The sequence below is a fragment of the Biomphalaria glabrata genome, chromosome 3 (assembly GCF_947242115.1).
Source record: "Biomphalaria glabrata chromosome 3, xgBioGlab47.1, whole genome shotgun sequence".
NCBI classification, from domain to species: Eukaryota; Metazoa; Mollusca; class Gastropoda; family Planorbidae; genus Biomphalaria; species Biomphalaria glabrata.
This window is the reverse complement of record NC_074713.1, coordinates 36,984,924-36,999,890: the sequence shown is the minus strand read 5'-3', so window position 1 is coordinate 36,999,890 and position 14,967 is coordinate 36,984,924. Positions and strand designations below refer to the sequence as shown.

General features: G+C 33.4%; 1 protein-coding gene across 2 annotated transcripts; it reads left to right on the top strand.

Moving 5' to 3' along the window:
• Nucleotides 1-1,710: 1,710 nt before the first annotated feature.
• Nucleotides 1,711-14,568, top strand: LOC106062692 (spermatogenesis-associated protein 7 homolog). Of its 2 annotated transcripts, none has more exons than XM_056024877.1 (7): nucleotides 1,711-1,861; nucleotides 3,031-3,072; nucleotides 3,702-3,791; nucleotides 5,201-5,248; nucleotides 6,287-6,390; nucleotides 10,291-11,120; nucleotides 14,134-14,567. In XM_056024877.1, coding segments are annotated over exons 1-7 (1,191 nt in total). In that variant the 5' UTR covers nucleotides 1,711-1,860; the 3' UTR covers nucleotides 14,210-14,567. The 2 variants fall into 2 exon arrangements, with proteins under 2 accessions (XP_055880852.1, XP_055880853.1); XM_056024878.1 differs by lacking the exon at nucleotides 1,711-1,861 and adding an exon at nucleotides 4,929-5,084 and having other exon boundaries at nucleotides 3,030-3,072; nucleotides 14,134-14,568.
• Nucleotides 14,569-14,967: the final 399 nt, after the last annotated feature.

Below are 14,967 nucleotides of genomic sequence, written 5' to 3'. Positions count from 1 at the left end.
CATCCAATACCCATCTTTGCATTCTTCTATACCATTAAACTGACGCTACACTTTCCACGCATTTTGATACTGATCACCGATTGGTTAAATTATTTCGTTCACTTTTACTATCGTTTCGTTGCTGTGTATTTTACGAAAGAAAAAAAAGAGAAATCAATGGTAGTTTTTCTGAATCTACTTAAATTTAATATGAATAGTTTATAATTTTTCTGCTTAATTTCAAATGCCCAAAGTCTTAATTCTGCATTAATCACATTGGCGTGTTTTAGGCACATACATTAGACTATATAAGCTTATTTTCTTTACAAATAAATCTAAAATTATATATACGGTGTGGCTGACCAAATAATTTATCAAATATCTATTTCTGATTGCTTTTAAAGTATGTACTAATTTATATTAAATGTTGACCTATTAGCATACTTCTTATCATCCTCTAAAATTTATAGCCTACATTGCAGACGTTACTTTAAAAATAAAGATAATTACGTGTGCATCTAGTCACCCATGTTAATCAATGACTTAAACACTGCTAAGTCGTTTGTTTTCCTGGCTGATTCAGGCAACCCATTCCATTCTCTAATGGCGCTAGGGAAGATGGAGCCCTTGTACGACTTTGTTCTAACGTATGGAATAAGAAATGTGCCTCTATCTTTGTGTCTTTCTGAGTATTTCATTAGGCTTTTTTTTATTTGTAAATTTGTAAATTAGTTTTTATTATGTTCTATATCTATTTTATTTTTTATTCTTCTGCCCTGAAGTGTCTCTAAGTTTAGTGATTTTACCAATGGTTTAAATTTACTCTAATCAAATTGGAATATTCGTTTGTTATAAATCTCACTGCTCTTTTTTGTATTTATTCTAGTTTCATTATGTTTTTTTTTTTTAATTTGAGGGATTCCAAATAGAGGATGCATATTCTAGTATTGGCTTAACTAAAGTTTGTAGCATTTTACTTTTATCTTCTTGTTTGATTTGTAAAAAAATTATTTAATGAACACTAATGTTTTGCATGATTTTTACATAACTTAATTTACATATGGGGATTCTTTGATAACTGGTCATTTATTATTACACCTAGATATTTTTTAGTTTTAGTCTGTGTGACCAGTTTACCATTAATGAAGTAAGTAGTTTTATTTGTTTAGGTGTTATGTTTTTGTTAGCCTACTCTTAATAACTTGCATTTTTCTGGGTGGAAAGACATACTCCATTTTGATTCCCATTTCTGTAATTATTCTAATTCTTTTTGTAAAATTTCTGTATCTAGTGTTGTTTTATTGTTCTATATATTATATGCAATCATCTGCAAATAATCTGACCTTTTTTCCTAACTAATGCTATTTGGTAGATCATTTATGTAAATTAGAAACAGTAGTGGGTCCAAGACTGTTCCTTGTCGAATGCCATATAAATGTCTAATAAAATTGCATCTATTTGCTCTTATCCCTTTGAAAAATCAATTAATCCTATTCGTTGAGTTTCACAATATTTCCTAAAGCCATGTTGAGCACATTATGTTTGTCTAATTGGTTTATGATGTTGCTACGTATTATGTGTTCTAGTATTTTACGTGTGATGCTGGTGAGTGATACTGGGTTGTAGTTCTGAACGTCTGAAATGGACACTCCCTATCAACTGATAGATCTATATAAAATTTAGTTCAGTGCAAAATAGGAAGTAGGGGGCGACATACTTCGTTTATAGTAACCAAAATGGTGGCCGACGAGTTTGGACGAAACATGAAATATGACAATAACAAGATCTAGATTTACTAGGTCTACGTGTAGATCTGGATCTAATTTAGATCTATAAGTAAAATCAAGCAAAAAAGTAAACGGAAAGTCTACTAAAAAAAAAAAGTACACACCTTTACCAAACTTTTAATAAATTAATTAAATAATTTAAAGGAACACAAATAATAATAAAATAACCTAACTTTTAATTAACTTTCGTCTTTACAAAACCAGGCTTTAATTTTATATTAATTAAATAGACTAAATTAATTATTAAACTTTTACTTTAATTAAAATAAAACTTACCACTTAGAGCTATAACTATATAAGTCTAACTAAGGCACATTGTGACATTCCTCGTTCCATGACCATATGACTATGAGTATGTCCTCAGTATGTATAATATATGCTATATCATCGGCATATGGTAAGACAAATTTGTACAAAAGCTCCTTCTTCCCTAGCGCTATTACTACTATTAGAGCATGGAATGGGTTGCCTGAGCCAGCCAGGAAAACCAGTAACTTGGCGGAGTTTAAGTCATTGGTTAATATGCATGACTAAATGTAGGACGTTATCATCTTCTTTTTTTTGAAGTAACGTCTGTATCATATAAGTATAAGATAAGATAAGATCATGAAGTGAGCTAGACCAGAATCTAAGTAATGACAATGGCAATGTCTTCAATTCTGGAGCCAAAGTATTATTAAGTATTAATAGTCATTCTATAATCTAAGAATACTAGATCCAGATTAGATCTCGATCTATATTAGACTAGATGTACACACCGGCTACTCCTGTTGATTTGTTCCAAGGCTTTATATTGTTTATTATGACCAATAACACCCATTTATTTATTTAATTTTTCTTTCAATTTTAATTAAATGGCCACATTTTAACCATCAACTTAAAATACTTTTTAGCCAATGTATAATTAAAAGTATCTGTTACAATGAAATTTCATAGCCTGCTCTCTCTTTCCTTCTCTCTCTCTCTCTCTCTCTCTTTCACATACTAGAATCTAGACAATCATAATTAGTTATATTATAGTACATAATACATTTAAATAGTTCTGAATCTAGTCATATTCATGTTGTGTTGCTAGATCTAGATTTAAGATTAGCACAATGTATAACATCATTGCCTAATCTACTGCCAATAAAATAATAGACAAAGTGTACATAGATTTCAATAGTATTAAAATAAAATAGTCACATGAATGATAAAACTATTTTCTATGTCTAGAGATTTATAGATCTAGTAACTTTCAATGTTTGTTGTAAAATATTTCAGATGGCAGAAAGTTTAAGAGGAAATCTGGGACTGAAGAGTAGCCGTACGTATTTGATTAGGCCTATAACATTTTAGAATTAATTTTAGATCCTGCTTTTTGACATTGAAATATTTTTTATTATTTAAAAACTAAAACTTGTAATGAATAAGATAAAAATATGTTAATAGTTTAAATAACATTACAATTAAAAAATATTTAAAATTTTTGTAGAAAATGTTTAAAACATGTTTTGGATGTTCCTTCAGAGTAGAAGGTAATCCACTTCCTAATCCAAACATTCTACAAGATAACAGGGATGGCAGCGGGTAGGGTATGAACCTGGGACCATAGAGACAACTGAATGACGGTTCAGCTCGCATACCGCATGACCGGGCAGCATATGTATTGTAAGCTTCCTCCATTTAAATTGCTGACTTTTCTGTTTAAGTCTCACACTGACTCACAAAATTGTGACTTCATTGTGTGTTTTTTAAATCCTCTTCTCATTTCTAGAAAAAGGGGAGCAAGAGCTTCTGGGGTTGGCAAGATAAACAATGAGTACAACTACTAGATAATTATAAAGGACTCCTCCCTCTAACTTACCAGCCATGCCACAAACAGGTCCTTTTGCTTATGTATATAATATTATTTTTGAAATACTCATTAACTTTATTACATATATCTTTTCTTAGCCCTGGCCCCTACTGCTTGCAAGTTGTCCACTCAGTACTTGGTCCTTGACCATATGACCAACCATTATAACAAGATTGCAAAAGCAAGGTGTAAGTTAAATTTAATTGATTTTACTAAAGAGTACATTTATTAAGAACTAAATAAAATGCAGTGTCCATTGTTCATATTATAATGTCTGGAATTAAAATATAAGAGAATGATGAGAGGTTTTTAATGTGTATAATTCTTTTATTAATCTCTGAATTGAAGACTTGCAACACATGTTCTTGTGGAATTGCTTTAATAAATTCTTTTCACATCCTTCAAACTATATGTTGTGTTATTCAGCACAATTGATATGAAGTTTCCTATCAAATTAAAACTCTTTGGAGAACTAGAGACCATTTTAGTTTAAAGTGTCCTGCTGGAATATAAGATAAACACACACAAAATTCAACAGGATGGGACAAATAATTTTTTACCTTAAATAAGAAACATTTTTGAAGAAAATGTAGATCATACTTCAAAAATAGAAGCTTCAGCTAGAGCAGTTGGCATGGAAATTAGTGCTGAAAAAAGAAAAATACTAGTTTGTGGTGCAGATAGTATGAGATGTTGCATACAGTTTAATGGCATAGAAGAAGTTGATTCATTTAAATACCTAAGTTCCAACATAACAAGAAATAGAGGATCAGGATAAAAACCTGTTTAAGCTTGGTATTTGCTGTCATGAGCAAAATGTGGAAAATCTGAAAGAGTAACATCAGCTTCCAAGTAAAACTAGAACTGTATTCTTTGCTAGTGTTCTCTGTACTCTGATATGGTTATGAAAGTTCAACATTGAATGCTGAGGCTGAAAAAAAAATTCAAGCCTTTCAGAGTGAATACTACAGAAAAATGCTGGGTATCAGATACCAGAATAGAAAACAATTGAGTTTGTACTGTTACAAGTCAACACTGGTTTGGCAAAAAAGAGGAACTCCTCAATTCTGTGAAGAGAAAAAAAGCTGAGCTGGTTTGGTCATATTGTAATTCATTAGTCATTGTTGAAAGTCATCCTTCAAGGTACAGTGGATGGAGCATGAAGAAAGGTGATACAAAAAAATCTGGTTAGACAACATAAAAGAATGGAGTGGCCTCTTTCTTGATATCCTCATAAGATCAGTTGCTGACAGGAAAAGGTCAAGGGACAGTTGATGAGATGATGATTGGTAATCACTAGATTATCATTAAGCTTTTTATTGTAGGTGGTTCCGGATAGTAGTTCAAAACTCCTGCCATTAGAGCCTTTCAGAGGGTTGAGCAATGGCTTTTGTGACTCTAATATGTTTACAGCAGATAGTGGTTTAACTATTTAATTTGAAGGAACACTCTAGCAACTTTTACAATGTGAACAAAAAGTGGTAAGTAGTGTCTGAGGTTTAATATAAACTCTATGTAAAAAGTTCTGAATTACTACTTTTATTGTAAGTACTTATATTATTGAATTCTATTTTCTACAACTGTGTCTGTTTTGCAGCTGTTATTGATACCAAGCCTCCAAAGAGTTTAACAACTAGTCAGAAAAGTAAGTTTTTAGTTGCAATAATTTAACAGCAGAATTTTTTATTGAAATTCATAGATGCTTGATATATCCAGTTGAAAGCATGTTTAACAATAATATTGCCAAAAGTTTAAGAAGTATTCTTTCATGTTGATGAACTGTGTGAATTTGATCGCAATAAGTTGCTTGTATCTCTAGATAATACAAGATCTATTCATTATCATTTTAAAAAAATAATTTTTAATAATTTTTTTTAAATTCTTTCTTTATTTGTAATAATGACCCATGATCTAAAAGTCTGAATGGTTGGTTCCTAGTTATAAACAAAATAATCATAATTTTAAATATGTGAATGTTTGTGATACATTCAAATACAGTCAAATCTAGTTAATTGAACCACCAGTTAATCAGTTCAGAAGCTTATTCAGATAGAAAGCAATTCTTTTATATGATTGAATCTGTTTAATTCAACCAGCTGGTTATTAGGACTGGATTAATTCAGGTAACATAGTGTGTATACATTTTGGTATTATGTACAAAGAATAAAGCAAGAAAAAGAAGCGTATCTGCTGGGTTGCTAGCATTCACCCTACATTGGATAGACAATTAAACATGCCCAGATTTTATATTCTTAGGTTGTTTAATAGAAAAAAATGGAGGTTGAGATTTAGAATGTCCCTAAACAAATTGAGCTGCTACTATTATGTTCAAAATTTGACCTTGCACCTTGATTTCTTTTACTATGAAGTAAGTAGGAATTGAAAAAAAAAATTCTAAGAAAACTGTTATTATTGTAAGAAGACTGCTATTATTGTAAGAAGACTGCTATTATTGTAAGAAAACTGCTATTATTGTAAGAAAACTGCTATTATTGTAAGAAAACTGCTATTATTATAAGAAAACTGCTATTGTTATAAGAAAACTGCTATTATTATAAGAAAACTGCTATTATTGTAAGAAAACTTCTATTATTGTAAGAAAACTGCTATTATTTTAAGAAAACTACTATTATTGTAAGAAAACTTCTATTATATTATTGTAATTGCTTCCTCTCCATGTCAGTGCGAGACAGAAGGAACAGAGAGTCACGTATGAACACTCCCACTCTGCACAAGTCTTTCTCTCGCTCTCACAGTGATCTCCAAAGTTACCATGACCTCTTCAATGTTAGTAACTGCTTTATTATTTATTTTGTTTTGTTTACTGTCAAGATTTATTTCATGTGTTGTTTTTAATGTGCCAGCTAATCACACTATTTAGATAAGCTGACTTGGCCCTGGTTGATACAATAAAAGATTGAATCTAACCCTCAGGTAAAGGGGGGGGGGCTTCTCTAAATGCTAGTCCCCTCTCACCCACATAAAATGCTGTAGACACTCTCTGACTATTCTTCAGGTGCTCACTTCTAAGTCTAGATATAGTCTAGATCTTGGTGTTCTAACATTTCTTTAGACACTTTAATAACATGTACTCTGAAACATACTTGTTCACATAGCTAAACTGGTATTGAAAATAAAAGAGGAAATATCAGTTTGTTTTCATAAGATCTTCTTAACGAAGAGTTTATATGCCTAAGTGTGCAATTCAGTATTTTGTTAAAGGAAGTATCATTTGGTGCTATTAAACATTTTGTATTTCATGCTTGTTAAAATATATTGGGAAGAGTAAGGGAAGAAAACATTGACTTTGGAAATCTTATCTTATCTTATATGATACAAACGTTACTTCAAAAAAGAAGATGATTACGTCCTACGCGTCATGCATTTAGTCATGCATATTAACCAATGACCTAAATTCTGCCAAATCACTGGTTTTCCTGGCTAGCTCAGGCCATGCTCTAATACCGCTAGGGAAGAAAGAGCATTTGTATAGATTTGTCCTAGCATATTGAACAAGGAATGTGCCTTTATCTTTGTGTCTTTCTGAGTATTTTATTAAATTTTGTTTTTGTATTTGAAGATTAAGGTTTAGTGTTTTATGTATAATTGAAACTTTACTTTTTAAGTCTTCTATCCTTAAGGCTTTCTAAATTTAGTGATTTTACTAAAGGTTTTACTCTAGTCAAATGTGCATATATGTGCTCTATTTTGTGTCTGTTCCAGTTTCTTAATGTTTTCTTGAGTTGAGGGGTCCCAAACGGAGGATGCATATTCTATTATTGGCCTAACCAAGGTTAAATAACATTTTAGTTTTATGTTCTTATTTGATTTATAGAAATTTCTTTAATAAACCCTAATGCTTTGTTTGATTTTTTGATAGTTTCATCAATGTGGGGATTCCATGAGTCTTTCATTTATTATACTGATTGCTTGTGGCTTTGAATGTGAAAAGTGCTTAGTTCTTCAACGTAGTGTCTTTGGGTGTGTGTCTCCAATGGGGAAATTAGTAATGAGTGAATAAGTTAGTCATCAGTCAGTGGACTAGGGATTGCGCTTATTAATAAACAACTTTGATAAAAAATATTATTAACATATAAATTAATATATTAATAAATATCATTTACAATTTCAATCTGTGCTAATATTAGAAGATATTACGTCATTGTTTGTTGTTTATGTTTTATGCGAAAGCAAAGAATCGGACGGAAATAAAAAGTTAGTTATATATGTCTACCTTGATAAAGACAGTCTCGTTATTATCATTATTAATTAGTAACGTCTACAGTAATGTATTATTAATCTGTGACAACAGAACATGGTGTCAGATTTGGTTGGGAGCATGTTTAATGCAAGAAGACAAACCAGTTGCGTATACGTCAAGATCATTGACAGAAACAGTGTGCAGATATGCACAAATAGAAAAGGAAATGTTAGCTATAGTGTTTGCAGCTGAACATTTTCACCATTATATTTTTGGAAGAACTGTTACTGTACAATCAGATCACAAACCTTTGCAAACTATTGACTAAGCCTTTACATAAGATTTCACCAAGACTTCAGTTGATGATGTTAAGACTGTTGAGATATCAATTAACAGTAATTTACACTCCAGGTTCAAAAATGCAAATAGCTGATACGTTATCGCGTGCGTACATCAATGGTCAAGAACAATACAATTCAGATGATGACATGGTTATGAGAATTCATAGCGCAACAGCACAGTTTCCGGGAAGTGATCAGAAGATTATTGAAATTAGAAGGAAAACTGAATCCGATGCTAAATTAAAACTTGTAATGAATTATGTCAGAGAAGGTTGGCCAAAGATAAAAACTCAAGTTCATGAAACAGTGAAAGTGTATTGGTCATTTAAAGACAGAATGGAATATTGTTTTATGAGAACAGAATTATAATTCCTTCAAGTATGAGAAATGAAATTCTCGACAAGTTGCACATAGGTCATTTTGGTCTTGAGAAAACCAGATCCAAGGCAAAACAGAGTGTGTTTTGGCCAGGATTGTCCAAAGATATTTTTTTGACAATAATGAAATGCGCAACATGTGCAACGTTCAAAAGAAATAATGTGAAGGAAAAATTGCTACCTCATGCTGTACCAGACAGACCATGGAAAAAGATTGCGACAGATTTGTTTGAATGGCGAAACAATGACTATTTGCTTGTTGTGGACTATTTCTCTAAATACCCTGAAATAAAACGACTGGAGAACAAAACAGCAGAATGTGTTATCAGGGCAATGAAAGGTATTTTAGCTAGACATGGCATACCAGAAGAAATAGTGAGCAACAATATGCCATTCAAAAGCTATCAATATAGAGAGTTTGCTTCTGACTGGGAGATAACAACATCAAGTCCCAGGTACCCTCAATCAAATGGACAAAGTGAGGTGTATGTTGGTATCGTAAAGCAGATATTTAACAAAGCATACAAAAGTGGGAAAGATCCATATCTCGCTATGCTCGAGTATAGAAATACTCCGATAAGCGGACTGCTTTATTTGCCATCACAACTGCTGATGAGTAGAAGACTCAGGGACATCATTCCAACTGATCCCAAACTATTGAAACCATCGGTAGCTGAAAATGCAGAGACATTACTCAACGAACGACAGAGGAAAAGCAAAGTGAAATACGATTCAAAAGCAAGGTTACCCAAAGACTACTCTGTCGGGGAGAAGGAGAGAGTTTGTCTAGGACAAACATGGCAGAAAGCAGTCGTCATTAAGAAACATCCATCACCCAGATCTTACATCATAAAGACAAATGAAGGGAAAACAGACAGACGAAATCAACGGTTTTTAAACAAGAGCTATGAAGAAGACATCTCTGGGTACTATGACACCGACGAAGACAATGAACAGCAAACTGTTAGAATAAAAGAAACAGACAATTATAAACCAACATCTAGAGAACTTGCTGTGCCAGTCAAGATAACCAGAAGTGTTGCTGTGCCTGTCAAGACAACCAGAAGTGGTCGAGTTGTCAAAATTCCTTGTAAATATAAGTATTAAGAACTTTAAAAGGAAGGATGTGATAATAGCTTCAAAAGGAAGGATGTGCTAATATTAGAAGATATTACGTCATTGTTTGTTGTTTATCTTTTATGCGAAAGCAAAGAATCGGACGGAAATGAAAAGTTAGTTATATATGTCTACCTTGATAAAGACAGTCTCGTTATTATCATTATTAATTAGTAACGTCTACAGTAATGTATTATTAATCTGTGACAACAGAACAATCATTGACAAATTTATTTTAGACTAATTGTCCACTTTCACTCCTGTATTTATCAATGAAGGGTTATGATATACATCTCATTTAAAGGTTCATTGGAGATTTGACTACATCAGCTAGCTCTAAGGACAAAGTAAAGGGGAATAATTGATAGTCTGGCCACTTGTTGTTCTCTTTAATAATATTGGTTCATTACCTGCCTTACAGATTTGCTGGTCTTGAACAGGACTTTGGATGGCTGACTGGTTTTGTGGTTCGCACTTTGGACACAATGGTCCCTAGTTTGAACCCTGCCCTACAGTTTTGACCTATGACCTAATAATCATTGTTTTTAAACATGTCAAATTTATTAAACAAAAAAACAATTACTGTCTTACAAATATTATGGTGTTATAGTTTCTTCAGAAGATGATTTGTTATGTTTTTGTTTGGTTCCAGGATGAGCCAGAAGATGAGGATAGTAGACTTGTACACTCCATCATGAAAGCCACACTTACTGGTCAGCCTGGAACCAGCAACAAAGCTACTTATGGCTCCACTTCCTTGAATGAGTCACATAATCTAGAGAGCAGTATGTTGCTCAAACAAGGTGGAGATACTCAGATGGGAAGCAGAAGTTTTCGCCCTGTTTCAGCCAGGTCCACCCAATCCTTAAGATCAGCAAGGTCTGGTCATTCTGTGACCAGCCTGACCTCAAGAGTGTCCATTCATGACCCTGCCAAAGTGACTTACCAGGGTGACTTGCTGGACAAAAGGCCTCACCTCTTCACTGAGCCAGATAGAGCGTTCACTCCGAGGACACTTAAAGTCAACCACGAGTCTAAATTAAAGAACTCCAAGTGGTACAACCCACCTCGTAGGAGCAGCAGTCAGTCGAGAGCTTCCATGGAGAACACTGGATCTAAGCCTTCAAGTGTCAGGAATAAAAAGTCTGATTTGTCGCCCAGACCTAATGCTTCAAATCAAGATCTCCAGGATGCTCCAGAAACTGCACATCTTTCTGAATCTATGCTGATGGACATCACTCTACAAAGTCGAGATGGACACCAACAACATGAGGGCAAGGGTATGGTTCCCCCTTTGGCGATCTCCATGGACCAGGACCACATGAATTGGCTCCAAGAGCAGGCAAGTAAAGCAGAGGTCAGAGCACGGAGTCAAGGTAAACTGAGGTCCTCCATTCACTCTGATGAAGATAGTCAAGTGCAGACTTTGAAGTCCAAGAATACTGACCTGAGAGATGCCATTAAACTGGAAAAGACAAACAAGTAAGTAGACTGAGTAAAAAACGTGTAATATTTATTAGGGCATAAAAGATATACAAACTATAGAGTATAGATATCAACATAATAGAATATTCATTTTTTACTATCAAACCATTAACCTTTTTTCTGTTTCTCTTAGCTGAAATATTTCCAAATTAACTAGATATATTTTCTAAACAATAAATAAATTGAGTTAAAAAAAAATTAATCAAAGTACCCCTTTTGGACCTTGCAATCTATAGGGCAGATGATGTAAAGGTCATCTATTTCTGTGGTCAACTGTTAATGGGTTTCATGTGGTCAGCACAAATACCAACTGCCTTTACTTTCCCACACTAATCACAGGTACCTATTAGAGTTGGGTGGACTCTGGTGTATCCTAAAAATTCCAAATTCAATAGCCCAGCCTTCACCTAAGACTCCCAGATTTTACCACTCAGCCAACGTCTCTTACAATAAGTAAAAGTAAAATTCCCCTTTCAGACCTTGCAATATATAGGACAGATAATTGTACAAGTAATTTGCCTTTATTTGAGAGTGATTTTTTTAAATTATTGTCCATCTATTATGCAAAACAAGCAAATAAAAAAAAAAATTAAATATTGTAATAAAAATGGTATAGTTCTGCAACTTTGATTGTTGTATCCTTGCTGTACTTGGTATACTTGGTAGCCTTGGTATACCTGGCAGCCTTGGTATACTAGAACTCCAGAAGTACTTTTTATCACATTCTTTGATTTCCATTGCAGCCAGCAAATGCAGGAGTAGAGTGTAAATAAATTGAACAAAAATATTGTTAAAAGTTATCTGCAACATTGACATCACCTGGAACATGTTTATAAACACTTGGTCGTGAGTTCATACCCTGCCTGCTGCCCCCCCCCCCCTGTCATCCCTGCAGGAGCTTTGGACTAGGAAGTAAATTATATTCAACTCTGAAGGAACATCTGAAACATGTCAAACATTTTACAAACAAAACAAACAATTCATCTTTTTATGATCTTCCACTTGCATTGTAGTCTGAGTGTCTGCTGAATGTATACTTTTATGTCTATTTTATATTATGAAATAGCTTTTTTTTACCAAGCTTCTATCAGCTCCCTCTGTCTGTCTGGTACAAAGCCTCTATCAGCTCCCTCTGTCTGTCTGGTACAAAGCCTCTATCAGCTCACTCTGTCTGTCTGGTACAAAGCCTCTATCAGCTCACTCTGTCTGGTACAAAGCCTCTATCAGCTCACTCTGTCTGTCTGGTACAAAGCCTCTATCAGCTCACTCTGTCTGTCTGGTACAAAGCCTCTATCAGCTCACTCTGTCTGTCTGGTACAAAGCCTCTATAAGCTCACTCTGTCTGTCTGTCTGTCTGTCTGGGTGGAATCTTGTACATGTTATTTCTGCCACTTCCCAGTCTCAGATCAAGTTGAAACTTTGCCACAATACTTCATTGTCTCTAACAACACACCAATCAATTTAAAAAATAACCAATTAGTTATTTGGCTAGTCATAATTAATTAATTTTGTTTTATATCGAAATGTTCTATGCTACGGGAAGATAAGCCTTGTATAGAGAATTAATTTTTTTTGCTAAATAGACTTTTTTCATACTATAAAACTTACTATTTTATAAGTACTTGTAAAGCTCAGTGGCTGACATCTCAAGCATTTCATCATGTAAGCAATCATCATGGAGTTCAAACTTTAGCAACTTTTTTTTTTTAAAAAAAGCTTTTGAAAAAGATCTAGATCTTTTAAAAAGAAATGACATGATTGATTCTAAGTAATTTACGCAATTTCACTCAATATAAGCTTTTTTTAAAGTATTTTTTAAAAACTTAACTTTGCTGTTGTGTAAAAGAATCTGCCTAATGCCATTAATTTTGTAATTAATTTTTTTCTGATCATCCTATAGAGAGTTTACAATTCATTGGAACAAAGTTGTCTTTCCTTAATTAAGGGAATACAACAGAATTAATTTTAAATGTCCAAAACAATTCTCTTTTTTTTTTCATTGATGGAGAGGTTTAATACTGCTAGTTAGACTATCACTAAATTAGCTGCCCTTTATCACTGAATTAGTTGCCCTTTATCACTGAATTAGTTGTCCTTTATCACTGAATTAGCTGCCCTTTATCACTGAATTAGCTGCCCTTTATCACTGAATTAGTTGCCCTTTATCACTGAATTAGTTGTCCTTTATCACTGAATTAGTTGCCCTTTATCTATGAATTAGTTGCCCTTTATCACTGAATTAGTTGCCCTTTATGAAATTATCACCTTCTCTTTATCTCCTTTTTTGTTTAAACAAATGTTAGTGGAGAGGAGATCATAGTGTGTGTGTTGATGGGGGTGGGGGTAGGTAGAAAAAAAGCCACCAGAAAGATGAAAGAAAAAAAATGCTGCCATTATATCAGTGCCAGATCCTAAAGTATGTGTGGCAAAGATCTTCACATTGTATTGCCCTGCATACCATCAGCCATGCTTTTACCTGGCAAGTTAAGCTAAGGAGTCATTGCCAGATGTGCCAGCTAGGCTGTTGTCATTGTAACCCACATTCCTTGTGAGCTTCATTTCTTTAGAAAGTGGTTCTCAGGTTGTTTTTTTATTGGTGTCCATCTGAAACTGTTTTAGATCTCAAACTTCTTTTCATTATCTTTTATATGTTATGTTAAAAAAACATTAGATTATAAACTAACAAGATGTGTCCTAGTTTTTCTTTTCTTGTAATTCTGAAATTATAATTGTGTAAACTGTTTCCATTTAGGAATTTAAAATAAAACTAAACTTTTTTTTTTTTTGGGGGGGGGGGGGGCGGGGTTAAAACATTGATTATAAAATTAATAACCTTGAGGTATGTTTCTTGAACAAGTTTCATGTTCTTCTTGACTTCTGCTTTCTATCTCTCTTCTTATAGCAGGAAAAGGCTAGAAATATGGCTCCAAGCAAATTCTTTTTTGTTTGTTTTTGTTTTGTTGCTCATTTGATCAGTATTTTTATATTATTGTGTATTCTGTTGTAAAAGTTGGCATTCCCTTAAATCAGTGGAGTCTCAACACTCTGTAACATCCTGGATCAGCCAAAGACTGCTAGAGGAGTGAGTCATCTACACATTGTTCTATGACCATTTTATTTTAATTTCTTTTTGTTTAACAAATTTTTATTTGTTGTTATCTATTAAATTGCTTTGTTTTATACATTTGGGATGTTCCTTTAGAAATGAAGATTATTATGTCCTAGACCAAACCTGATGCAAGATGCCAGGAGATGGCAATGGGCAGTGCTTGAATTCATGACAATAGTGAGGACAGTTTGAGGTCCATGCCACATGACCAGGCAGTCATTATTGTAGTACCACATTTTAGTCTCATATATTAATCATTTAGTAAGACTTAGTAACAACTGATAAAGTATTCATCTGTAAGTAATAGTGGAGTGATTAACTGGTCTAAAAAGCTTTTATCCTCTGCTATGTCCCATCTCTGTACATCACATTGTTGATCAAAGTCTTCAGTCTACTATAGAACTAAATCTCTAGGCATCTCTGTACATCACATTGTTGATCAAAGTCTTCAGTCTACTATAGAACTAAATCTCTAGGCATCTCTGTACATCACATTGTTGATCAAAGTCTTCAGTCTACTATAGAACTAAATCTCTAGGCATCTCTGTACATCACATTGTTGATCAAAGTCTTCAGTCTACTATAGAACTAAATCTCTAGGCATCTCTGTACATCACATTGTTGATCAAAGTCTTCAGTCTACTATAGAACTAAATCTCTAGGCATCTCTGTACATCACATTGTTGATCAAAGTCTTCAGTCTACTATAGAACTAAATCTCTAGGCATCTCTGTA